Source organism: Neolamprologus brichardi, chromosome 4, assembly GCF_056152115.1.
Source record: "Neolamprologus brichardi isolate AB-2024 chromosome 4, ASM5615211v1, whole genome shotgun sequence".
Taxonomy (NCBI): domain Eukaryota; kingdom Metazoa; phylum Chordata; class Actinopteri; order Cichliformes; family Cichlidae; genus Neolamprologus; species Neolamprologus brichardi.
Genome location: NC_142107.1, coordinates 8371057 through 8398777, shown reverse-complemented (window position 1 = coordinate 8398777; position 27721 = coordinate 8371057). Strand labels below are relative to the sequence as shown.

The 27721-nt window shown below is 38.4% G+C and overlaps 2 protein-coding genes across 3 annotated transcripts; one reads left to right on the top strand and one right to left on the bottom strand.

The window, feature by feature from the left end:
- Positions 1-7139: 7139 nt before the first annotated feature.
- Positions 7140-11324, bottom strand: LOC102799521 (beta-galactoside-binding lectin-like). The gene is made up of 4 exons (XM_006791606.2): positions 11232-11324; positions 8521-8600; positions 7957-8128; positions 7140-7720 (listed from the first exon to the last, which is right to left on the bottom strand). Exons 1-4 carry the CDS (start codon positions 11238-11240, stop codon positions 7574-7576), a joined length of 408 nt encoding a protein of 135 aa, XP_006791669.1. The 5' UTR covers positions 11241-11324; the 3' UTR covers positions 7140-7573.
- Positions 11325-18388: 7064 nt separating this feature from the next.
- gtpbp1 (GTP binding protein 1) lies at positions 18389-26736 on the top strand. 2 transcript variants are annotated; one of them, XM_006791607.3, is made up of 14 exons: positions 18389-18967; positions 20462-20573; positions 20711-20891; positions 22469-22652; positions 22903-23067; positions 23204-23327; positions 23501-23615; positions 23699-23843; positions 23940-24122; positions 24308-24443; positions 24644-24822; positions 25015-25176; positions 25451-25501; positions 25649-26736. In XM_006791607.3, exons 1-14 carry the CDS (start codon positions 18773-18775, stop codon positions 25763-25765), a joined length of 2049 nt encoding a protein of 682 aa, XP_006791670.1. In that variant the 5' UTR covers positions 18389-18772; the 3' UTR covers positions 25766-26736. The 2 variants fall into 2 exon arrangements, with proteins under 2 accessions (XP_006791670.1, XP_006791671.1); XM_006791608.3 differs by lacking the exon at positions 25451-25501 and having other exon boundaries at positions 18390-18967.
- Positions 26737-27721: the final 985 nt, after the last annotated feature.

The window sequence follows — 27721 nt, the reverse complement described above, 5'->3', positions numbered from 1 at the left end:
CAACACCAGTAGGCGGTAGGTGAAGTGTCACAACGACCGAGACTGTCCGAGCCGGGGCTCGAACCGGCAACCTTCCGATTACAAGGCGAACTCCCAACTCTTGAGCCACGATCGCCCCTGGATAACTGAGAACCTTCACAGACTGATTTGCTTTACCTTCTCAAAACAAGTGAACCTTTTTTTGCGCCAGTTTGTTTGAGGAGAAATGAGCTCAGTCAAAAAAAAATTAAATAAGAGAAAAACATATAAACACAAAGGTGTGCCAGCTACTTACAAGTAGGCCCAGAATACAAAACAATATCCTTTGCATCCTGAAAATAAATATATGCACATTAGCAGGCAATCCAATTTTTTTTCCTGTTCCTATACAAGTCCTTGTTTGAGTTTTTACCTGAACTATTCGCTCCTTGTTGTGCGTCTTCACATCTCAAGTTGCAGAGTTTACCCAAGTTTTCTTCTCTGTTGTGCGCTCACAGCCGCTTACTAAAGTACAAGACTAACCCTGGCAGCAGCAGCAGACTCCCGCAGCACAGAGGCGTGCGTGTTATTGCAGTCGGCAGAGTGAGGTTATAAAAGTATGGTTCGGGGACCCCCGGAGGCCTTACAGCTTTTTCTGAGCGGTCTGTATCATGATGTCTGGTGTTTTTGTGTTTGTTAGTTTGTTTTTATTTTGTTTTATTTTGCGAGTTGGTTATTAGATGCTGCTTCAGCCAGTCAGAGATTCCCCCGCCGCCCCGCCCTCTCCTCCCTGTGCCGCAAGCAGCAGGCGCACCTCGCAAATGGAGGGCGCCCTGACTCCCAGCAAATGGGCGATAGAAAACCGATCAGTGCCTATGCGAGTCCCAATATGTGCTGGCATGACGTCAGGGCAGCATGAGTATGAGCAATTATTATTTTTTTGCCGATGGTGATGCCGCCCCCCGCCGGGCAACCGCCCGTGTCGCCTGTATCAAAAACTGAGTGCAGGGACATCTTTTAAAAAAATTTGAGCTAACAATAAATAAATAAATAAAATCCTATAAATTCACACATTTATCTGTTCCAAATTATAGCACCAACCAAGCCTGTGTCATTATTTGGTCAATAGCTGCTTAAAGCTCCCCATTCCCAAAGTCAGGAGTACTGTGGCTCACTTCTTTCTGAAAATCAGAAATTCTCATGAGGCACTTATGATGATCTTAAATCATTACTCTACACAAAATCTATCAGAAAGTGATGCACTTACTTGAAAATGTTATTAAAACCCATAAACATCGCAGGCTGTTGGCTGTTGCTAATGCTACCTGGTTATATCCAAAGAGGTAAGACAAATGTGTGACCTACCTGCTATATCACAAACTAGCCAACTTCTATGTTTCAATTAACTTTTCACATAACTGAATACATTCATTTACAAATATGTACCAGTACATACTTGTGAGTAATTTCAAACTGGATTTCTGTTGTACCAGCAACCCACACTTTGAGCATCTGCACCAACCATAGAAGCATGACTGAGGAGAAGAATAATGGACCTATGCAGTTCAGACCCTGGGAATTCGCTCATGAGGCTGTCTCTAAAGCATGAGCTCACTTGAAACTTGTAAATTTACTATAAGTGTACTGTGTGTTTATAGATATTCTGCGTGTGGGTTCATGATGTGGTTTAAGACAGGTTGCTTATGCTTGAAGCAAACTGTCAAAGTTGGCCTTTCCTCTGGAACTGACCCAGAATAGGCAAAAAAAAAAAAAAATCTCACGCAGTATAAAAGAGTCTTCTAATAAAATAATAAGTTCAAGGTACTTAGAGAATGTGCACATTTCCCACTATAAATGTAGCCCACAACGTATTTCAGCTCTTAATCTTTTGAGTTTGGTATATATGGCGGAGTGCTAAGGACACCCAAGTTTGTGAATGCAATAACTCAAGAATGAGGCAACGTAGAATTTTCAAATACCATGGTTGCATCTACTGAAAATCTCTGTAAGGTTTAAATCTCAGGAACCTTGACTTCAAGGTCAGAGCTCATATTTTCTAAAAAAAACAAAAAAACCCAGAGGATTTTCACATTTATAACACAGGTATAACTACTAGGATGATAAAGGGTAGCACTATATTATAAAAAAAAATGACAAACAACAAGCTTATGCTTAAAGCTGGTTTATTTAATTAACATCCAATTTATTTCCAATTTGTTTTGAATTAGGTCTGATGTGATGATAAGTAATCCACTGCTCCGCTTTGAATATTGGTAAGAACTTGACACAGAGACCACTTAATGGATTTTAAGCAAAATTGTGCCCAAGTTCAAGAACATATTCATTGGTTGGTTTTGTTGTTGTTGTTATTTTTTAGACTTTTTTTTGTTTATTTTCACAGGAAATGTTAATTCCCCTAGAGTTTTGGACACCCCAACAATCAGATGATTCCTTATGAGCAAGCAATTAGCGACAGTGGGAGGAAACACTCCCTTCTAAGAGGAAGAAACCTCCGACAGAACAGGCAAAGACTTAAAGGTTTATCATTTTACAAGTATTTGGCCATAGCCAGGGGCGATTCTAGAATCAGAGCTTTGGGGGTGCTGAGCACCCAGAGAGCTGCCCAGCCAGGCAAGATAAACCTGTCTCTGTCAGTCCCTGCATCCTTAAATGTTGTCCCGAGTTCTCTCTGATTGTCTCCTTGGTGGATTTAAACCCTTGTCCTCATCGTCTGTTGTATTCATCTCCATTATCAGTCATCATAATTTTACCATCTCTGTGCAAGTCTGCAAATTTCTTTATTAAATCATAAGATTCTTAAATTCATCAAGTCTCTCTGTGCCTGGGTCCTCGTCACAAAACATGACATCACTGTTTTGTACATTTTAACACAATTTAATCCCCACATTTGTGAAAGAAAAGCAAAACACTTTTTTGAAAAGTCTGTAACAAAACCATCAAATCTGATCAAGGTTATTTAAATGCTGCTAAAGAAGAATGGATTGGAATAAAAATACATATCCTAACCTTAATTACTGCGGGAGAATAATGAATGATGCTCATAGTGAGTAAGAAGTAAACTGAGTGCATTTTGTGGACAGAGATTCACATTTAATGTGTTTGTATAATATAATACAGATACATAAAAACACTCCCGAAACAGAATAAATTATTACAAATAAATTATTACATAATATTAATAAAAACTATAAAAATGGAGGCAACTTTGCCTGTGGTAGAATGTATACAATGTGTACAATGTATGCAGATACTAATTTTACTAATTTAATAATACTAATTTTCTGTTGTAAGATTTATGAGTTTCATGCTTTCATAGTGGTACTTAGGAGAGCTTGACATTTTATCAGGTGGTACACACTGTAAAAAGTTTGAGAAACACTGAGAACTGTATGTGTGCTTTTGGAAAACATTTAAAGCTGCTGTACAGAATCTTTGAAACAAGCTTAAAACATTTTTAGAATATAAACAGAGCATCTGCTTCTCTTTACAGCTCCTCACTCCACCAGGGCTGTTTGGCTCTTTCTGATAGTGTGCAAATGTGATGTACGTACTGCGGCAGTCATACAGACAACTAGATGGCCCAAAAGCTGGCCTACCTATTACTGGCTGAGGTTTTAGAAGAGTTGTGGCTGAACCACATAAAAATATATCATTAATTTTAATCTCCCCAATCAATTATAATGTTATGTTGGAATGTTGTTAAAGAGGGTCAAAATGTTTCAACCCAGTTTGTTTTGCAGATTCTGTATAACAGCTTTAATATAGGAGGACACAACTTCCAGATTGTGTGAGTTTCTGTTGTGCCTGTCACTGTTCCCTGTCTGTTTTCTTACCTGGTTCTTCCTGACCTTGCCTTTTCTCCTCACATTCCCCTCTTTCCTCTCTCCCTCTTTGGACTGACAATCATACACAAATAGATTGTATTAAATTAGATGAAAATTAAATTAATATGAAAAAATACTATTAAGATCACTAATAAAAAAGTCCTCTCTCAGTGTACTTTCAACCAAAAGGCAAATAACCAAACCACATGAACATCTAATAAAAGATATAAATATTGAAACACTGATCCAACATTATTCTTGATTGACGGATCATTTGATTTTACACTTTTACCTGAATGTGGCTCCTTTTTTTTGAAAAAACTTCCTCAATCCATTATGAACCTGGCTGTTTCTCTGTACGCACACACGCACGCACACACACACACACACAACAGGAGTTATAAGGTTAATGGGCATCCAGTCAGTCAGCTAGTTAGTATCCATTTAAAACAGGACAGTGGTAACAACAGTAGGCTACGGAAAATTTAAAGTTTTAGATTTTTAAATAGGCTGTATACATTTCAATGGGAGGAACAGGACGGTGAAATGTCGCTGAATTTACTACAGAGCAGGACCGATTGTAGGGTAGCAAACATTGTCGGAAAACACGTTTTCAACACTGCAGGTTACCTGGTGTAATGTTTTTCAGCTAAACAGAAACATGGTCTGACTCCTACCTAACTATATAAAGAGTAACTGAAGGTTAAATGCAGCTAATATGTCCTGTTTTAAGCCAGGCACTCACACCTCTGCTCCGCTGTGTCTCAGCCACCATCGCTCTGGCAGCAAGAGCGCTAGAGCCAGAGCAGGAGAGAGCTGGAACAAACCATTTTGGGAGGGGGGGTTATCTATACTTTTGTTGTTAAAATGTTACGTCTCAAACAAGTACAGTACTGTATGCTTTTTATATTTTTAGTAGTGTGTCACACAAACAGCAAATATTGTCAAAAAAAGAAAGAAATCTTTGGGGGTGCTTTGATTCATTTTGGGGGTGCTGAAGCACCCCCAAAAATGGGCTAAAATCGCCCCTGGCCATAGCTATAGCATTATTTTTGTTGTTAGTATTGGGAAAGACAGTTACATCATCAGAAGTTAAGGGGGGCAAAGAGATGTTACATGTTTGTGCATGCCCCAACATCTGTTCTTAAGACAATCAGCAGATCTATTGCCACAGAAATTATGTCCATAGACAGAGTATGGTGTGCACTCACACGCATTCTTGCAGACACACACATAAAAAACACATTTTTGTATTTCTTCCCACTATTTACATAATTGGCTGTGATCAGAGAATTACCAAAGTTGATCAGCTTACTTCTGACTTATTATTCCACAGCAAGTTGATCTAAGCACTCACTGCCCTCCAGTGGTCACAGTGAAGTACTACAACAGTACACATTCTCCAAAGACGTGTAAGCATTGATGCAAGAAAAAACTGAGGCAGCTGTTATGACACAGTGACAAAAGGAAAATCATGAGCACTGATGCAGGTATGAAGGTTTCTGAGGATGTTTACTCTGAGTGTTGGAGATGTATAGCTTTTAATTGCCAGTTTTTTTTTACACTGGAAGAAATGAAGCTTATGTGTAAGTCTAAGAGGGAAGATCTGTAATATCTCATCTGCCTGCTTTGCTGGGTGTTTGGCTGCTAATCTATTCAGTACATCACTACCACTTTTCTATGCTCTTAATCTCAGTACTAACATCTTTACTCTTGTCCATTCATTCTGTTGTCAGCCTCTGCCCTCACTGACACGCAAAACAAAACAATGACTACACAACAGACTAGCTACACAAGACAACACAACACACTAAGTACACTCCACGCTAAACGTCACAAATCTCCCACATCTCAAAACTTGCTCTCTATCCCTCACTCGCTCTGTCTCGCTGCCATCACTACCAAAACTTTCCCCTCTTCCTAACCAACCAAATCCCAAGTGTTGACTTTTTTTTTTAAAAATTGCTCGACATGGTACATTTTTCAACCAATAGCAAAGAGGTGGCTTTTTTTTCTTTATTTACTGTTTTTGCACTATCCTTAGAAAATGCTTTTAAAAATTCCCAAAAAAACCCACAAAAAAAACTTGACGATAGTATTTAGAAAAAAGCATTGTTATACGTCATATATATATATATATATATATATATATATATATATATATATATATATATATATATGACCTGTATATTTATTAGTTTCTTTTTTTTATCGTAACTCTGGGTTTAGTGGCCTGTCATTAAAATTTCAAAACTGGTGTATACTTTCAAGTCCGAACTTTCAACACGGCCTGAAACAGAGACTCAGCGTGGCTGCAGCTTGTTGCTATGTCAGTTTAAATCAGTCATGTGATTTGGAGGTGCGGCATGTCTGTGGACCCCAGAAGGTTAATAATACTCACCTTCATTCCATTTCCAGAGTGTAACAACCAACCACCTGTGTGAAATCTGAAATTGCCATGGTGCTGATCCATTTGGTAATGGTGGAGGCAATATATATAGTTTAAGAATTTATATTCACTCTTAACTGTAACTATGCTCAAAGTGTTAGTGCTATCTTATTTTAATAAACAACACTGTCATATACAAAACTGGGGTAGCAAGAGATCATCTTAGGGTGGCACAGGCCACCTCATACCACTCTTCTAAATCTGCCCCTGACCTTGTGGTGTTTTTCAGACTAAGTCCACAATAATTATTGCAATTATTCATTTTAAATGATTAAAATTAGCTATTAAAATCATCTTCCATTACATCCACAGTAGTTCAGGAGTGCTAAAGGCTAATTACAACATAATGGCAGATCAGATTACCAGCCATGCTGCCCTCAGAGGTGCTGATCAAAGTTGCAATTATATGAACAACCCCCTCACTGGTCCACTGTTAACATATTCACAGTGATTGAAACGCTACTGGTGAAAACACGTGGTTATCCACTCCCACCTTGTTAATATTCAGTGGGTGCTGAAGAAGGTGTTATAATACAGCAGTGAGGACAGTGTTTATTTGTTGTAGTGGTTATATGTGGTTATATAATAAATCCTAACATTTGCACAATGTTCTCCTCATTTTCACTTTCACATAAAAATATATAAATCTGTGGACGTTATGTGTTCGTGCTTTATGTAAAACCACGCATGGTGTGGTGTCAATGTTTTTCTTCAAAAATAGGTGTTGTAAAATCAAACTAGACCCAGACTCACCTGTGACACATGAAATACTGCCTATATGTAAGGGTTAAATTACAGAGCCCAGCACTGGCTGTGACCTATAAAGTAATTTCACAGGGAAAGGATGAAAGGTGTTGCAGAACAAATAGAAGGAGTCACCAGAGTCATTTTTTTTTTTCATAAAAGAAAATCCTTTAATTGATGTTGTTGCAGGTAAGAATTAAAAAGTGGAATGTCTTTTGGAGCATTTTGAGACACATTAAAGAAACCTGACCACACTGTACTGTATATGAATCCTGCAAGCAAAAAACTGCAAACAGAAAAATAACTTTCTTTAACTGCTTTTCTGGTAGAGTTCCAGAAAAGGGTGTTCAGGTTTAGAGCTAAAGATTCAAATTTTTAAGGCTCCTTTTTTATGACCATAGCTGTTTGGACCTCTTTCTCAACAAACTCATATCCTGTAAGCTATGAAAGTCTATAATTAGATTAAAGGTTAACAAGTTTTCAGGAAGCTGAAGACCTAGGACTTTATTTTACCTGCTGCTAGACAAACAAAAAAAAAGAACATTTTTCACATCCAGATATGAGAAACGATGGCGCTTTACTGGATGTCAATGCTTCGAATGCGAACATCCCCATCAAAGTTTATGGCCGAGTATTTCTCTGCACCGACGCGGTTGGGGAAACGGAATGTTGAGCCATCTTGTAAAGTCACCACAAACTCTGAAGGAGTGAATTCAACGGAGATCTAAAAGGTATTATCAGTGAGAGAGACAGACAGACAAAGGAATCAAATATTGTAATAGATGTGATGTATAACAATCAAGGTCTCACAGATGAGTCTGCAGTATCAAATAATGAAGTTATCAAAGATGCAGTGGCACTTATTTTCCACCAGAGAGAGGCACTATACAGTCTAAAGAGAAAGCTAATAGATTACATATGACCCATGCAAGGCTAAAATATACACACACACTCTCACACCTTGAACTCCTGTCCCAGGGAGAAAGGAAAACTTTGCTCGCGTTGCTCCTGACACCAATTGCCTCCCTCGAAAGAGTTGCAGACAATTATATTTGAGTCTCCATGGGCATCGAAACGAGGGTTGAGATGAAATGCAATTGTGTCCTCGCTGGGGCCGATATTCACAGCAAAACTGCAATGTACAGACATGTGACAAACCTCATTTACTTTAAATAAGTAGCTTAGTCTCATTCTAATGGGGAATTTGAAAGAGAAATAAGCATAGTAAGTTAATTATAAGGGGAAGAAGAACAACAATCAAGCACGTTTCACGGCTTAAAACCACATTTACCTTAAATTACTGACTCAATTAAATTCTCATAGTCAAATAGAAGTAACTGAGTCAAGTTCAGGAAGATAAATGACATGTTCCGTAGCTTTATTTCTGATGGTTCAGCTACTTTAAAGAGACAAAATATAATTTACTCATTTTTGTTAGCCAGTAACACTGAAGATTTTTCTATCTTTACTGTGATTCATTCATTTACAATCTCACGGCACAGCTCATCCTTAATCAATACTTACTCTCCAGCCTCAGGTTTGGCGACTCCAACAACAGTCATGGTTTGTCCAACCTTGAAGGACATGTTTTTTACAAACATACCCTGTGCATAAAAAGAAGGCAAGTTTGGTGATACAGTGTATTATTGTCTACTAATACTACTGACTTTTATTGGATCCAATTATTATTACAGCTTCAGGCAAAAAACAGCACTGGTATAGTCTCGGCCAATTCTCCGATCCTCACTTTATCCCTAGAAGTAGCAGAACATGTGTTTTCAGTTATATCCTAATTGACTGGCTGGTCAAATATTCCAGCTCTTTCTTGTCCTGAGGTTGCCAGGGACATTTTTCTGTACGCCGATTTTGGCAGAGACTGAATGTTGCAAAATGATCAGGGACAGCTGTTAAACTGAGTCAAATTTTCCTCAGTGCAATACTAGATACCGGGAGTGGAAAAACACTAAGCTTAGCAGAAATTCAGTTCCTGCTGTACATGTGGCAGGGAAATACTGGTTTGTGTAACAATTAGGAAACGGTCATTCTAATGGGGAATTTGAAAGAGAAATAAGTATAGTAAGTAAAATATAAGGGGAAGAAGAACAACAATCAAGCACGTTTCACGGCTTAAAACCACGTTTACCTTAAATTACTGACTCAATTAAATTCTCATAGTCAATTTCAAATAGAAGTAAATAAGTCAAATTTAGGAAGAAACACTAAATGACATGTTCCATAGCTTTGTTTCTGAAGGTTCAGCTACTTTAAAGAGACAGCTAACACAGACAAACTCTACCACTGAAGGCAAAAAGTCCAGGTGCACAAGTCCTTAAAAGTGTATTCTAAAGATGTAGGTTATCATATAAGTCTGTTAGACTCATTTGTATTTCTTCACTGCCCGCCTTCATTTCAAGGGACAAGATCAGAAACACAAACTACTTGTGTGGGTTTTAAATGCTGCAGTTGTTAGAGAAACATCCTAGATACAGTCAACAAGAAACCAAACACATTTGCTAAAAATAACCATGAATACTTGATCATATTAGATCATGCTAACAATTTTAGATTCACTTGTGAAGAGACCAAACTTTCCGACTGAACATGACTTTGAAGACTTAGTTGTTGATAAAATAATTTACATTTCTAGGTTAACAAACTGACAGGTCGCAATACCTTAGAGCAGTGGTGTCCTGCAGGTTTTAGATGTGTCCTTGATCCAACACAGTTGATTTAAATTGCTAAATTACATCCTCGACATGTCTTGAAGTTCTCCAGAGGCCTGGTAATGAACTAATCATTTTATTCCAGTGTATTGACCCAGGGTGAGATCTAAAACCTGCAAGACACCGGCCCTTGAGGCCTGGAGTTGGACATCCCTGCCTTAGAGCAACATTGTTCACCTCAACCTCTTCATGTCTGTGATTCTCAAATCCTACAGTTTTCCAAGGACCTCTGCATATTCTGTAACCCCAGTAAGGCACATGTTCACTGTTATCTGCATTATTAGATCCAATTAAACTTAATTCTGTTCATCTTAAATTATATGTCACCACCATACCAGAGGTACACAGATAACAGTGCTGTCATTTATATCCCTTTTGTAGACACACAAACATGTAATGATCTGCACTGTTCTATAAACAGGCTGAAATCGTGGCACGCCACAGCTCACTGCAAAACATGTAGTTTATTTAAAGATCAACCAGTGAAAGTAAGGGAGGTATAGTAATGTGAACATTCTTCCTCTGTTAGAAAGTGTGTTTGGCTGTGCTGGACTGGGCTTGTGTCCGAGCTGGCAGTGACGCTGCATATCTCCTAGACATTCTGCCTAATGAAGGAATCTGAATAAAGTAATGTGTAAGACGTGATACTTCACTGAATCTGTCTCTGTTGTGATGATGAAATCGAGCTGGCAAGTTATTAAAACAGTAACACGTTACTAGTAATAAAGTCATTATTAAAATAAACTTCACTGAACTGAATGAATAATTGTCATTTCTGTGTGAAATCAACACAAAGTGAATCTTAACAGTGCCAGAGACATTATTTGAGAGATAATTACACTTCTGCTTAAGGGCGAACTGTTGTTGACCCCTGTTTGGCTTAGATTTGCAGGATTGTTGGCTCTGTTCCTGTTTCTGGGTTATTACTTTATTTCATTTCATCCCTTAATGTGATTTAAACCACAACACCCCTTTAGCTCCCAAAAAGAAAAACAGATACAAGGTCTTGATTGTATTCTGACTATTTTATCAATTCAAAGATGCTAGAATGCAATGCAGCCTTTGTTCAGCTCTGACACTGGGAAAGGAGAAGGCGTGACTGAAATGAAAGACTCAAGTGTTATCATGTGTTTATATTACTAAGGGTAACTTTCATGCATAGGCATGACATTGATCTATTACTATAGATGAGAAAAAGAAAATAACAATTAAGAAGTATATGATTTAAGCATATGCTCCGTGGTGAATATTTTGACCATAAAAGGTCATCGAAAAATTCAAAACATTAGAACTCCTAACAGCTCAATAAAAACTAAATGCAAACATCTGTTTTAGTTAGTTCAGTTTAGCTGATGCAATTACATCAGCCTGGTAAATATAAAGCTAGGACCAGCTGTCAGTTCAATGCTTAAAATAGGCTTAAAGCCTAAGACTGTTGATATCAGTAAACCAAAGAGTCATATGAAAATCAAAGTAATATAAGTTGACTATTGTTGTCAAAATTGTACTTACATTATTCATCTTGGCAGATGCAGAAGGTTAAGTACAGCTGAGAAGAAATGAAAGTGCTGCAGGGCCTTGCCTCTCTGCACCCCACCAGATGACTCCAGTATATAGAGGGTGGGAGGTGCCTTTAACCAGAGTGACATTTCAAAGAGCCAATATAATTGTGCCATTGCTAAACACCCAAGAGCTGACTCACGGTGAAATTAAAAACCGCAAATAACTAATGTAGCAGTTAACAAATACTTGCAGATGTTGGTGAAGAGGGGCTAATTAGTGAAAGATCCTTTGTTAACACCAAACTGTTACATTTTAACCTGGTGGAGTTGAGCCTGACTGTGAGGGGAACTGCAGACTTGGAGTTAAAAATAGAAGTGTATTTGTTACCAGGGAGACAACTAAATATTTAGCAGAGCCAGCGGTCTTAATGTCCACTTACTGTATATAGCTCAGGGCATACAGTAAGATTAAATGCAGGCATTTGGAATAAATCTGTGACAAATTCTAGGTAGAGTTGAAATTAAGTGAAATGTTGGAAGTGAGTCAGATCCTCAAAATGATTTGAATATATGACTCACACTTAGAGCCAGAGTATACTGTCAGCTGCTGACAGAAGACAGCTGCTGTGAGTGCAGCAGGGTGGGTCAGTTCCACACATATCCACTACAATGTATTACAAACGAATGTAATTCAGAGCAATGTCACAGGAACCATTTATCAAGAAGTACTTTATTTTACAGTTATCTGCTGTTTTTCCCTCTGTAACTACTAATTCTAGTCATATTTGCAGTGTAGGGCTGCTCCAAATTAAATTTGGCTAATATCTCATCATTTAACAATAAAGACCAAGAGTGGAGTTTCAGAAGTTCTATTTTTATAATCTAGGTTCATATTCCAGGCTGAAAACTTAAACCTTGTGACCAGTTCCCCTACACTTCACACATTGTAATGGTACAAAATAAAAATCCCTCCCTGTGCTTTATGACTTCTTTCTGGGTCATGTTATTGATTAAACACTTTTTGGCACCACCACCTCAAAATAATGTCCTGAGAGCAAGAGAAAAATCACAAGATCTTTAAGTAAAAAGTACAAAAAGAACGCTTTAAACTAATTTACATAGTCCACACAGTGCAAATGGGTAATCATTCAAAGCATATCGCAAAAGCAACCCAACAGTCTATAAAGACAAAGAAAGGAGATATTCTTCAACTGCCAACTCAGTCATCTGATCTCAGCCCTTTAGCGCATACTTTTCAGTTATTAAATAAAAACTGAAGTCAGAAAGATGCACAAACAAGAAACTAAAGACAGCAGCTGCATCAAAGGGTTTCCATCGGTTCTGGCCTTCAGACTGCAAAGGGTTTTTATCCAAGTAATAAAAACTAGTATTATAATAACAAAAATGCAAGCTTGATCAGTTAATTCTTAAACAGCTAATGCAATGTGCAGTAAATAAAAACCTGACTGAATGCTAAAATTTCAATAGGAAATAATCTTATCTACTTCTTGAACCATGTGCTCCTGTGACCATGTGTCAAAACAGGGTGCTATCTTCAAATGATGCATGATAGGTTCTCACACACCTTTCTGGATGGTCATGGTCTAACCCTACTGCACAAGCAAATGCTGTGCAGTAGGGGAATTATTTACAATTGTGGTCAAAAGCTTACATACACTCCTCTTGGGAAATAATGTCATGATAATTAGGGGCTTTTAATGGTTTGTTTAACTGTTGATTGATTGAATGGTTGCGCAAAGGTCACAAGTTGCATCTTGACCAGATGATTTTGGTCATCAACAAGCTTTTAGCGTAACTCTGGATGGATATTTGAGCGCTCTTGTTGACAAAATTGGCAGAGTTCATTTAAACTAACTGGTTTCCTGGCATGGACTCGGCTTTTAAGAGTATTCTACAAATTTTCAACAGGGTTGCGATTGGACCTTTGGGGAGGCCATTCCAGAAGCTTCATGTTAGCCTGCTTTATCTATTCCAAAACCAGTTTTGATGTGTTTTTTTGATCATCTTTTCTATTGTCATTGGCTTATACTTGTAAGATTAAAAATGGTTTCCAAAAAAGAGTATGTTTGGTCTAAAAAGATACATGTATCATTGGGGGAATGATGGATTTTTTAGAAAGTGTCATGTAAGCACCAGTCTATTCATTGAAATATGATACTGCTAAAAGTTTGCTCGGCACTTTACAACAGTTTGACTTAGAGTTACAATACAATTGACTCGGTTCTGATTTCTACCTTATTAGTTTATTTAATTTAATCTTTTAATGCAATTTTAGATATCGCAAACCTTTTCAAACAAATGTATCCCTGTATCCAAAAAAGCTCAAATGATACAAGGTCTCTATTGTATTCTGCCTAGTTTAGCAATCCAAAGAGGCCAGAATGCAATTCTGCCATTGCTCAGCTGTAATATTGTGAAAGAGAGAAGGTATGACAGAAATTACAGAAATGTTGCATGTATTTATTTCCCTTTCTAACAGAGAACTTTCACATCTATGCATGTTGACGAGAAGACAAGACAGAAAGACATTTTTCCAAACACTATACCACATATCTTCCTGGAATAACAGCCATTGCCATGTATTGGATGTCAGTGGGAATACAGATTTAAGACACTTCTGTATTGGCTTTAGCAATGTCCATGGTTTCTATGTGAGATGGCAGGCTCCAGAGCCTGAGGGCAAAAACACCAAAGTCCTGTTTTTGTTCTCTGGCAAGAAAGGGTCACTGACTTCTGACAGAAACTGGAAGGATGAACTCAGTGACCTCAAGGTATAATATGGAGTTAAAAGATCTGCAGTATATTATGGAGCCAATCAATGGAGTATTTGAAAACAACTAATACTAAACTTAGAAAATGATTTCACACATAACCAGTGCAACTGAGCGAAAACAGGATAATGTGCTCTCTTTTCTGTGCACAGATCTGTGCATCAGTTTTGAACCATGTGTAATCAAGGAAGGGTGAAACTGGACAGTCTTATTTACAGCAAGTTACTGTAATCCAGGTAAAAGGTGACACAGACAGATAACTGTTTCAACATCCTATATATGGAGAAAAAAACCCAGCTGTGATGTAGCAATATTCTCGGTTGATTTGATTATTAAAAGACATAAAACTATCCACTGAAACATTAAATAGAGTCCGAATTCATGTGGATAGAATGCCTTAGTTAGAATATTTATAGAGCTGGGTGTGCCACATAAAATAACTTCAGTTTTGGTATTGTTTAGTTGAAGGAAGTTCAGCTCATTGAAACAGACAAAAGGGTCATCATAAGAACAGTCACTGTCAAGTGTGGCAGGTAGATAAAACTGTGTATCATTCAAATAACAGAGATAGAAAAATGGTAACGTGTGTTTATCTATTTCAGAAATATAACGGCAATGCATGATGTATGTAGCACGTATGATTAAAAACAGAAGAGGAACAAAAATGGATCCTTGTGGGATGCAACAGGTACTGGAAGCCGACTAGCTTCATCTTTCGATCATGACGTTCCTATATTTGAGGAGGGAAACCAGTGTAAAACGTGACAAAGTTTGTGTTCCAGATATTTTTAAAGAACTTGTTAGATTCTGTGCTGAGATCAAGCATGACTAAATAGTAGACTGACAGACAAAAGCAGATTATTATATGCCTTAAACAGAGTAGTTTTTTTTTCTATGTATGCTTTTAAAACCAGAGTGAAACTTGTCAGATATGGTAAAAGTATTTAAACATGGCTATAATTAGTAACTTTGCAGTAAACCGAGTCACTTCATTTTGTTTTAAAGCACACAGTCAGCACGCAGTCACACAGTCCTATAGAAACACAACATGGACCCTGATCCCCTCAGTAACTATAGGCCTGTTTCCATTTAACAAGATTTTAGAAAAAGCTTTGTTCTAATTGGGACTAACAAAGACTTCTTTAAGAAGGTGTGGTGGAGTTTATTACTAGTGTTTAATTATCTTTCTCAGAAAAGTGATCAAAACTGGCATACTTTGTATTTGGAAAGATTATCTTCACTTTCAGATCAGCTTGTTCAAAGTTATGTACCACCTTACAAGTGAACGTCTGAGGATCTTAGTTCAGCTGTACCAACAAACAGTGAGTGGTTTGTTCAGAAAGCAGGTGTAATTATTATTATTATTATTATTGTTTTCAAAGGTCATCTCTCTACAGGATCAATCTGGAAAAGCTATGTCATTTTTGTTACTAGTATTGTGAAAAACTGGACAGTCTTATTTACAGCAAGTTATGGTAATCCAGGTAAAAGGTGACACAGACAGATAACTGTTTCAACATCCTATATATGGAGAAAAAAACAGCTTTAATGTAGCAATATTCTCGGTTGATTTGATTATTAAAAGACATGAAACTATCCACTGAAACATTAAATAGAGTCCGAATTCATGTGGATAGAATGCCTTAGTTAGAATATTTATAGGGCTGGGTGTGCCACATAAAATAACTTCAGTTTTGGTATTGTTTAGTTGAAGGAAGTTCAGCTCATTGAAACAGTCAAAAAGGGTCATCATAAGAACAGTCACTGTCAAGTGTGGCAGGTAGATAAAACTGTGTATCATTCAAATAACAGAGATAGAAAAATGGTAACGTGTGTTTATCTATTTCAGAAATATAACGGCAATGCATGATGTATGTAGCACATATGATTAAAAACAGAAGAGGAACAAAAATGGATCCTTGTGGGATGCAACAGGTACTGGAAGCCGACTAGCTTCATCTTTCGATCATGACGTTCCTATATTTGAGGAGGGAAACCAGTGTAAAACGTGACAAAGTTTGTGTTCCAGATATTTTTAAAGAACTTGTTAGATTCTGTGCTGAGATCAAGCATGACTAAATAGTAGACTGACAGACAAAAGCAGATTATTATATGCCTTAAACAGAGTAGTTTTTTTTTCTATGTATGCTTTTAAAACCAGAGTGAAACTTGTCAGATATGGTAAAAGTATTTAAACATGGCTATAATTAGTAACTTTGCAGTAAACCGAGTCACTTCATTTTGTTTTAAAGCACACAGTCAGCACGCAGTCACACAGTCCTATAGAAACACAACATGGACCCTGATCCCCTCAGTAACTATAGGCCTGTTTCCATTTAACAAGATTTTAGAAAAAACTTTGTTCTAATTGGGACTAACAAAGACTTCTTTAAGAAGGCGTGGTGGAGTTTATTACTAGTGTTTAATTATCTTTCTCAGAAAAGTGATCAAAACTGGCATACTTTGTATTTGGAAAGATTATCTTCACTTTCAGATCAGCTTGTTCAAAGTTATGTACCACCTTACAAGTGAACGTCTGAGGATCTTAGTTCAGCTGTACTTTGAGTATTGCCAACAAACAGTGAGTAGTTTGTTCAGAAAGCAGGTGGAATTATTATTATTATTATTATTATTTATTTATTTATTTATTTATTTATTTATTTTTAAGTTAATCTCTCTACAGGATCAATCTGGAAAAGCTATGTCATTTTTGTTGCTAGTATTGTGAAAACCAGTTCCTTTATCAGATGTTCAGTGGGACAAAGAGATGTGACATGCTTGCTCATGCTTGTGGTCTTAAGGCAGTCAGCAGATCTTATGACACACACATATTCGCCTACACACACACACACACACACACACACACAGACCTGGTACAGGTTTTACTGAATATTTATTATAACTATTTATTATCATCACATGAAAGCCAGTAATTCAGCTACATACTTTAATTATATGAGATAATGCAATGCAAATCACTACAACATTTATTCCAGGCTTCACACCAGCACAAAAAATTATATTTGTGTGCATTTCTTATGATTAAATGCAAACTATTAAAAAAAAATGCTATCTGTTGATTTGTAGTTAGCAGACAATTATCAAAATTCATTATTTTACTTAAGAGTTATTAGTGAAAATGCTTGAAGGTGAGAAGAATTTGAGAATAGTTATATTGTTTGTGGTCTGACACAAAGGTGATCTGAGTGTTCACTGTCCTCCAGTGGTCAGAGTGCAATAGTACAACAGTCCACATTCTGTAACGACTATTTACTACTGGAGGCAGCTGTTATTACAAGGTGACAAGGAGAACCAATAGAGCGCTAATGTAGGTGGGAAGTCTTCTGAGGATATTCCCTCTGAGTGTTGAGGATGTATAGCTTTAACTAAAGTAACACAAAAGTAAAAAACAAACAAACAAACAAAAATGTCAATCTGGCAGTGATGCAAAATTATAACAAAATATAATGCAAAACGTCACACACCACTCAGCTGCACAAAAGTCAATCAAACTACATAGATACGCCACTATTCTTGGGTAAATGCAGGAGCATCAGAGTTTGTGTGAGGGTAATACACCAGGAAGGATTATCTAGCTTCAAAAACAGAAAGCAAAAATAAATAGCAATATTTAGTGCTTATTAGAGATTTTCAATAGTGAAATTTACTTTAAACAATTTGGGCTCAAAACAGTAAAAAAAAAAACAAAAAAAAAAAACAAAAAAACAACCAAATAGGCTATTTTTCACAATTCAGCCTCCCATATTATCCCTGAGAAAAAAGATGTGGTGTGAAGCATAAAAAAGAGATTTTTCTTTAAAAAAACAAAAAATATAAAAAAAAAGCACTTCACTATTCTCTCTCAGTATAGTGTTTCTGTCACAACAACAACAAAAAGGAAAATATAAAATGAAGAATTGTACACATTACATCACATTGTTGCCATTAAGAAATGCAAAACAGTAATCAGGTAAATTACACTCACTGACCATTTAAGAACAAACTAACATGATGCACTAATAAACTGGCTATTTAATCACAACATTTACCAGTCAAGCACAACATTTTGTACAACAGGTACAACAGGTTGTACAACAGAAGTGACCTTTCAGACTGCAGATCAATGTTAGACTGAGCATTGGTCACAATAATAATTGAAAAGTACAACATATCATTTCCTTGTCATAATGACATAGGTCAGACAATATTAACTTTTGAATACCTTGTGGTGTCAGACCAAACCGACACAGTAATTATTGCATACATTAATCTTAAATGTTTAAATTACCTGTATGTAATTCAGGAATACGTGCTAATTACACCTTAATAGCATATCGCTATTAGAGCCCTGTTGCCCTCTGAGTGTGAGGGGCTGATCCAGCTTGTAATCATATGAACGACCCCCTCACTGGTATTGGTCCACTGTTAACATTTTCCCAGTGACTTCAACTCTACTGGTGAATATGATGTCAAAACACACGGTTATCCACGCCCTCCTTGTTAATATTCAGGTGCTGGTAGGTTTCATTTTCAAATGCGGACAGATGGTACATAAGTAAGCGTTATTTTAACGTTAGTTAAAGCGCGGTGAGACCCTTGCTAACGTCATTAACTGTAGCGTAGCAAATGTCTAACTAACACTGGAGTTGACAGCTCGAGGTGCACCGGTTAGTGTGTATATGTGTGTGTGTTTGCCTGCCAGCCGACATCACAACAGTTTAGAAAACCTGCAATTTATTACTGCAAAGTTGGCATAAAAATGGCATCAATAGCGGCGGCGCATGAGCCAGGCATTAGCCCAGGCTCCGTACCGCTGGCCGATGCTTTAGTCCCGGCGAGTATATTTGCTCCAGACCGTGGAGGATGCAGCGACGACGCCGGGGATGAGTGTTTCGAGGATGGGGACGTGCTCAATGGCGAGCCCGAGGATCGGGGGATTGACTTTACTAGCAAGGTAAAGCTAAGCTCGCCAAGCTAATGCTAGCTGCTGCTGTCAGTGAATGAATGAATGAGAAAAAGAATGCACCTCTTCTCTATAGCTATGTAATTAACGTTTTATAACTATGGAGTATTTTTAAGCACCAAATATAACAAAAGAGTGATTTTTCTGGACACCGAGCTGCTTTTGTTGACACTAAACAGCTAGCTAGTGTTAGCAGATCCAGCTAAAATAGCAGCGGAGCCCGGCGCTAACGTTAGCTGCACATAGAAGCACTTCTCAAAACAAGTGAATATGGCTCATCTGTTATTAACGTTTTGTGAACCCAAAACAAAAACATACGGGATAATAAAGAACAATGAGATAATATGGTCGGCTTCCCATGGTACCAGCTAAAATACCCGACATGTTTTGCCTATATGTCTCCGTATGATATATATTGTTGACTGTAGCTATATGTGCTGTTGAACCATACTGATCAACTGAAAGTTGCTCTTAAATACCGGAACTTGTAGCATGAAAAAAGAGTTTTTGGCCTGACGTAATCCGGAATGTTTGAATGTAAGAGTGAAAGCAATCATGTTTTTGCCCATAGGTATTGAATTGCACGTTACAATGGTGTTTTTTTGGTCCCATAAACACATTGCACAGAGTTGCATCAGGTAGGCAGTCCCTTGTTGACTTTTGGCTCCTTTCAGTATGTCAGCAACTGATATGCTATTCTGTGTAGCAACTTCTCAATAACCCAGTATACTGGGTACTATTCATCTAGCACTAGCATTCATCTAGCAGGCCTTTAACACAGCCCTTGTAGCTCCAAATGCATATCTCTTAGTATAAAGTATGATAGTACTATTACACTTGTAACCCGCCCTGTTTCTGCTACTACTGGACCTAAACTACATTTCCTCAATAGTTCACTTATTTCATTTTGTGTGTGTATGTGCTGGTTTCTTTTAAAGATAGAAACAAAAACTAGCAAATAATAATAAAAAAAAATGTTTGTTTAATCAGGGTCCCCATGAGCATCACCCTCAACCTTAGCTACTCTTCCCAAGGTCTTACACACTCAGGCCAACATTCACAACAAATAAACATAAAACAAGCAGGTTCTTCTTATACAAATAGCATTGCACTTCAAGGTGTTTTTAGGTCCATATCAGCAGGGATAACAACACTGTGTTCATGTAACCTTGAGGTATGTCATGAGAAAAGAAGCAGCTGTGTTTGCATGTTGGGTGATGCTTTCGACCCTGCCATTCCCTTCAGATTTCTTTTTGCTTACAGGGTATGAATGAGAGTGTCCTCCAGTGAAACTAAAATGTCCCAAATAAGTAATACTGTTTGGTTCAATGCCTGTTCTTTTTTTTTTTTAAACAACCTTACCTGATGCAGTCTCTCCCGGGGACTGTTATTAACTGTTATTAGAAGAAGAATATTTGATTTAACAATTTCATGGCCAGTGTTACTCTTTATGTTTTCTCTCTTCCCCTCTCTGGAACCCAATAGCTGGCACTTGTTAGCCCAAATGGAGAGCAGTATGATTCGTTACTTCGGCAGCTACGAGACAGGATGGAAGAGGGATGTGGAGAGACTATTTATGTGGTTGGAATGGGCTCAGGTGAGAGATATATAAAAGCCCTTGTCCAAATTCCAAGGATACTGTAGTGTAAATTACGAGTCTCTCTCTTCCGCCTTTTCACCTATTCACTCTGTAACAGTTTGTAACACATCTATTCTTGTTCTCCTCCTGTGCAGATGGTGGTGACTGGGGTTTGGATGAGAAAGATATGGAGGCCTCAGTAGCCACAGTTCACTCCATGTGTGAGCAGCTAGATGCTGACCTGATCCCTCTACGGGAGCGCAATGAGGCTGCCGGTTTGGTACGTGACTATCTGATACGGAGGCGTGTGGGTGAGCTGGACTTCCTGGAGGTCAGGTGAGCAGTAATGAAGTCACACTTACTTTCAACAGTGCACAGTGTGTTCAGTACAGGTGACATGTGTCCTGACCAGACTGTTTCAGTTTTTTATCAGATAAACTACTGAAAAAACCCAGAGGCCCCTCAGGTGTGAAAAAAGTCAGATGCACACTTGGTACAATTACAGCTGAGAATTTTAAAGGAAATTTAAAGAAATGTTTATTTTAAGCTAAATATTTATAATAATAATAATAGTCATAAATCACCTTGTAGATGTTATGAATATTGGTACTCTAGGTGGTTTATAGCCTAGGTTTCATCTAGGAGGATTTTGGGAACAAACATACATACATAAGCTACGATCATGATAGTGTGATGATGATGGAAGATTTCTGTAATTAAACCAATCCCAAGAGGGCCGGGTTCCAAATCCCTTACTGACTTTTGTCCAGTGGCTTTGACCTGTGTACTGTCTAATCATATGGAGGGAGTGCTTAAAAAACACCTCACCTCAGCTATTATGGATCAGTTGGCCTGTATGCAGTTAGCATGCAAGTCACAAAGGAGCACAAAAGACGCTGCACTGATACTACTTAATACAGTTACACATCGCTTACAGCAAACAGCTGATCAGGGAAGGATTATATTTGTCAATCTGACTTCAGCCTTTAATACAAGGACACATTTTATTGCAAGAACAAATAATAAGAGGGTAACAGTGGATTAGATATTTTGAAACGTATTGTTCGCAGAAGGTCTGTATTACTCATGTTGTATCTAATGAAATAATTTGTAATACGGGGAACCTGTAAGGGTGTGTTTTATCCCAATTGTTATTTTCTCTTTATATAGATGATGTACAGCTACAGGATGGGAATATGAAGCTGGTGTAATATGCTGATTATATAACTCTTGTTGGTCCCGGTCATAGGAATACCAACCCTGATGATTTTGCATCATTGCGTAGGTTGGAGGAATGCTTTGTTGATTAACGTTGACAACACAAAAGAGCCTGTCTTGAATTACACAGGCCCTAAAACAGGTCTTTCATTTTCTGTTCAGTCTGTGGAAGTCATTAATAGGTTTAAGTATCTGGGAAAACATTGTGTAAAGGAATTACATTTTGCAGCTAATGCTGATTACATCAATAAGAAAGTTAGTCAGAGACTGTTTCTCGTGAGGAAGCTAAGAGGCTTTGGAGTTAGCGAATACGTTTTGGATTGAAATCGTCCTCATGTTCAATACTCGGTCTGGTGTGGTAGCCTGACTGTGGTAAGTAGGAACAAACTGGACTGAATCTGAATTGCACTCAGGTCAATGTTATAGGATGCCTCTGGCTTGTAAAAAGCTATATAAAGGATGATTTTAGTATGATGAATAATAAGCTGCAATATATTTTTTATAACTTTACCAATGGTTTATGCATGTGTGTATGAATGTGTGCTGATAATTATCAGTTTTTAGTGTGAATTGATAACTGACAGTTTTCCACTAGTTTGGACAATGAAAGCTATTCTGTTCAGTTCTATTCTGTTCTATCCCTGAAGCATCCAGGGCTCCTTTTTCAACCTATATGGTATTCTTGTGTCTCTCAGGGTTGCAGTGGTGGGCAATGTGGATGCTGGTAAAAGTACTCTGCTGGGAGTATTAACACATGGTGAGCTGGACAACGGCAGGGGCTTTGCCCGCCAGAAACTATTCAGACACAAGCATGAGATGGAGAGTGGCAGGACCAGCAGTGTGGGCAATGATATCCTGGGGTTTGACCAAGAGGGACAGGTGAGTGTGTATGCTCAATGCTTTACTTCTAAAAGAAGTGTAACTCTGAAAATGACTCATGTTTTTAATGATGGTTCATATATTGAATCATGAGGTGCTGAAATATGTTGACTGTTAAAATAAGTATGAGAAGAAATGAGTTTGGTGAGGTGAACGTTAATAGTAATATGGAGGATCTACAGAAAATGTTGATGTAAGATGAAAGACTGTATGTTTACATAGGATTTCTGTTATTGTACTTGCCTCGCAGGTGGTGAATAAACCAGACAGTCATGGAGGAAGTCTGGACTGGACCAAAATCTGCGAGAAGTCCTCTAAGGTCATTACCTTCATAGACCTGGCCGGCCATGAGAAATACCTCAAGACCACAGTGTTTGGGATGACAGGACACCTTCCAGACTTCTGCATGCTTATGGTCAGAAAGGGGGAGGGGGAGGGAAGATGGTGTGCGTGTCTATGTTCAATATCCATGATGTCCCAAAAATCTTTTTTCTTTTTTTTCTTTTTCATGCAAGTGTAGGAATAAAATTCACTTTTCCCTTCCTCTCCAGGTGGGCAGTAATGCAGGTATCGTAGGAATGACCAAAGAGCACCTGGGCCTGGCTTTAGCTCTGAACGTGCCTGTGTTTGTAGTGGTAACCAAGATAGACATGTGCCCAGCCAACATCTTGCAAGGTAAGCCTTCTGGGGTTTTATTTGCTTTGCAATATTTCCTTATTATGCTAAAAATACATCAGACCTTGAGTTGGCTTCTATTAGCTTATATGCTGTTTGTCTGCATTTTCACGTGCTAAAAAAATTACAATAGCAACTAAATAACTTGTGTGGTCTTCATTTCCTTCTATCAGAGACCCTAAAGCTGCTGCAGAGGTTACTGAAGTCCCCAGGCTGTAGAAAAATTCCTGTCCTGGTACAGAACAAGGACGACGTCATAGTCACGGCTTCAAACTTCAGTTCGGAGAGGTACTGGGTCTGTTGTTGCGAGATTCAGCAGCAGAAAGAAAATATCTCACTGTAAGCTACGTGTGTTTGTTGTGCACCCCCAGGATGTGCCCCATCTTTCAGATCTCCAATGTGACCGGTGAGAACATGGACCTGCTTAAGATGTTTCTCAACCTGCTTTCCTCCAGGACATCCTACCGGGACGATCAGCCTGCTGAGTTTCAAATAGATGATACCTACTCTGTACCGGTACTATGAACACTGATAAACTGCTCTCCCTAATGTATTTTATCGTGTAAATTTAATGCAAAAAAAAAAACAGGTCATGTGTTTTTTATGTCTTAGGGTGTGGGAACTGTAGTATCGGGAACTACTTTACGTGGGCTCATACGCCTGAATGACACCATGCTGCTGGGACCCGATCCTCTAGGGAGCTTCATCTCTATTGCTGTCAAATCAATACACCGTAAGAGAATGCCTGTGAAGGAGGTCAGAGGTGGCCAGACTGCCTCATTTGCTCTTAAAAAGGTAGAGAAATAATAAAATCATCCACTGTCTAGTGCAGATGCTTGGCATTGCATAGGTCAGTTAAATGTTAGCAGTTTATTTTTACTCATTAGGCCTTATTGCTGATCTTGAAAAGTGTTATTCATCTTGATAATAGAAGGGCAGTGAAAATGATGACATGTTTTATCATATGCTTCCTTCCAAAGATCAAGCGTTCGTCCATAAGGAAAGGCATGGTAATGGTGTCCCCGAGGCTAAACCCACAGGCAACTTGGGAGTTTGAGGCTGAGATCCTGGTGCTGCATCACCCCACCACAATATCCCCGAGATACCAGGCCATGGGTGGGTAGCAGTGACACGCTCTGTGTGTGTTTCTAGAGTCACCTTAAGGCAAAGGCAGGACATTTCAGCAAAGATTTATAGCAAAGTTTCTAAATGACATTGAACATTTGTATGTATAAATGTTATGGGACTGAAATGGTCATTTTACAACCACAGTAAGCATCAATTCATTCTCCTTTACGTATATATTCAACACTCAGTCCACTGTGGCAGCATAAGGCAGACAGCCACCATCCTGTCCATGAACAGAGACTGCTTACGAACAGGCGACAAGGCTTCAGTCCACTTCCGTTTCATCAAGACCCCCGAGTACCTGCATTGTGACCAGAGGCTGGTGTTCAGGGAGGGGCGCACCAAAGCTGTAGGAACCATCACTAAGGTAGCAAAGCCTTCTGGAAGCTGAAGGTTTATGTTGAGTTAACGCTACAGTGATCTGATGATCATGAGCCAGGTTCTAAAGCTGTAGTTGGAAATAATATTAAGATTATGGCCAAAATGTAGAAATCATTGTACGTTTATGTGCTCACAGATAGTTCTTTGGGACTAACGTGTTGTCTCATATCATTTTCAGCTGCTGCAATCCACCAATAACATGCCATCAAACTCAAAACCGCCACAAATCAAAATGCAGTCTACCAAAAAGGCACCGCTGCGAAAAGAGGACGGCACCGTGGTGGCCGGTGACGACGTGGGAGGAGCAGCTCAGCCGGCAGCCTCCAACTCGACACAACCGGTGAGTCACAAGTCATTAAAAGTACTAAAGCTGTATGCTGAATGTACAAATTCTGTGTGTGCGCAGTAGTGCAGTTCCCGCGTTTCTTCAGATTCTGATTACTTACCTCGAAGTTGCTGTTCTGCTAACTTCTGTTTCCTCCTCCTCTTTTTTTCTCATCTTGTCTGTGAATCTATACACTGCTTTGTAATATTTCACCCTAAATTTTAAACTCACCCACATCACTCCTGTACACTCTCTCCATCTCCTTTGCTTTCGTGGCTGGCTCTCAAAGGGAGAGGGAGATGATGACCCTCAGTTAAAGGAGGGCAACAAAGAGAACAAGGTAAACTGTGTTGACAGAAAACAAAAGCAACAGTGAGGCTGAATTGTGGAGACTGGACTCTGGTCTTTGCATTTGTTGTTGTTTTTGGCATTGTGATGCAGTGCAGCGACTGCCTTATTGAGCGGTTTCGTTCTATCTACGTTACAGCCAAAGTCTGGAGGTGGTGGAAGGAGAAGGGGTGGCCAGAGGCACAAAGGAAAAGGCCAGAACAGCAGCACCAACCCCACAGCAGCGCCTTCCTCATCGGGGATAGGGAGCTGCTGAAAAGCCCAAGGGTCCCATTTCTTCCTGTCACTCCACCAAGTGTCTTCATTCCACACACCATGAAGGAAGCAGATGTTTGGAGCAAGACACTCTCCTTAGTCTTATTACTCCTCGCCTTTTTTTTTTAGTTTTATTGGGTTTTTGTTTTGTTTTTTTTTACACCAGGTCCCATGCTTTTTATTTAATTATTTTTGAAAGGGAACACAGAGGGGTATGTCTCACACTAAAAGCATACACCTCCTAAGCATTTAATATCAGCTGCCTTTACCATTTTGAATGGCTTGGGTGATTGAAAGCAGTGTGGTTTTTGAGGTTAGCCTCACTCAGGATGATGAATATATTTAATTTTATCCATATTTTATGCGTGTCTGAAAACAGTCCTCTGGCTCAGTTTCAGGGGCAGGGAGGAAGGATAAACCCAAGACAAGGGTCCAATACCCTATATTTACGAGCAGCTATTAGTGACACCCATGAATTCCCTGTGTATTTGCAATGATAAACAGTTGTACTATTTATACAGCATTAATTGCCTCTTAGTTTTACTGATTGGAATGATGTACAAAATGTATGCAAATCACAAATGTAGCAGAGTTGATTTAAGATTCTAGGTATACAGAAAATATAAGCTGTTTTGTTTTATAATTATTTATTTGACATGCAGAACATTTACTCTTGGATGGTCTTTATCTTTTGAGATAAGTTCACTTGCACACCTAGATTCAGTAGTATGTGTCATTCTTCCATCGTCGGTCTATATACAAACCTTAAAATAGTGTTAGTACCAATACAGCACAGTTTCTCACTTCAGCAGCTGCTACTGATTGTAATACTTGCCGTACTTGCAGTGCTACTTGTAATTCTCATATCCCATGTGTTATGGCTTGTTGCTGTAGACATATTGTGACATTTTAAACCCTTGCTACAAGAAAAGGACCATTAATAAACACAGTTTACTGAACTTTTCAACAGTGCTGGCTATTGTGTTTCCGTATTTTCAATATTTCTGACATTATTTGCAGTGTTATTATTTGCATGGATCTAACCCCTCATTTCTTATTATTTTGTAAGGAAAATGGGAATTAAATTTATTTAACCTCCTAGGACATTTTGGGTTGTCTAGACCAAAATACTAAATTTTGCTCTACAAGGGCCTGATATCCACTTACGAGGACATTATACTGCCACTGTTCCATCAAAATTTAAAACGAATATCCTCATACGTGGCTCTCATTTTTCTTAGGAACAAAAATCGGGTAAAAAAAAAAAATCAAAAAAAAAAAATCTGGTGTTTCTTTGTTTTTACATTCATCGGGCCCTGATATGCCCAAATATCAAAGAGAAATTAAAAATGCATACCATGGAAGAGTTTGGGTCTTAGAAGGTTAAACAAGTACAAGTAGAAATGAAAATACAGTATATACTGTACAGAGTTTGTACAGTTCTAACCAGCTTGAAGGTCAACATTTGGTATGATCACCTTTACTCTTTAGCACTGCCTGAGTTCTTGTCATTTCTTTTAGTAGTCTTCAGAAATAGTTCTCCAGGCTTCTTGAAGGACATTCAAAGCTGTTCTTTGAATGTTTTCTGCCTTTTTGTTCTGTTTTCCATCAAGATGAGCCCACACTGCTTCAGTTATGTTGAGGCCTGGGCTCTGGGAAGAAAAATCCATGATTGACAGCATTCTATTGTGTTTTTCTATCCAGGTATGCTTTTTGGGGGGCACTGTGCTCAAAATCATTGTTATGTTGAGGTTGTTGACAGATGCTTTCCAGATGGTACTAATGCTTTATAAATCCATCAATATTGACATGATCCCCTACACCACTGGCTGAAGTGCAGGTCAAAATCCGGACACAGTTGCCACCAGTTTTTACAGATGCCTGCAGACACTCACTGTTGTACCCCTCTCCAGACCTCCTATGTACCAAACGCTTCAAATGTGCAGTTATCACTCTA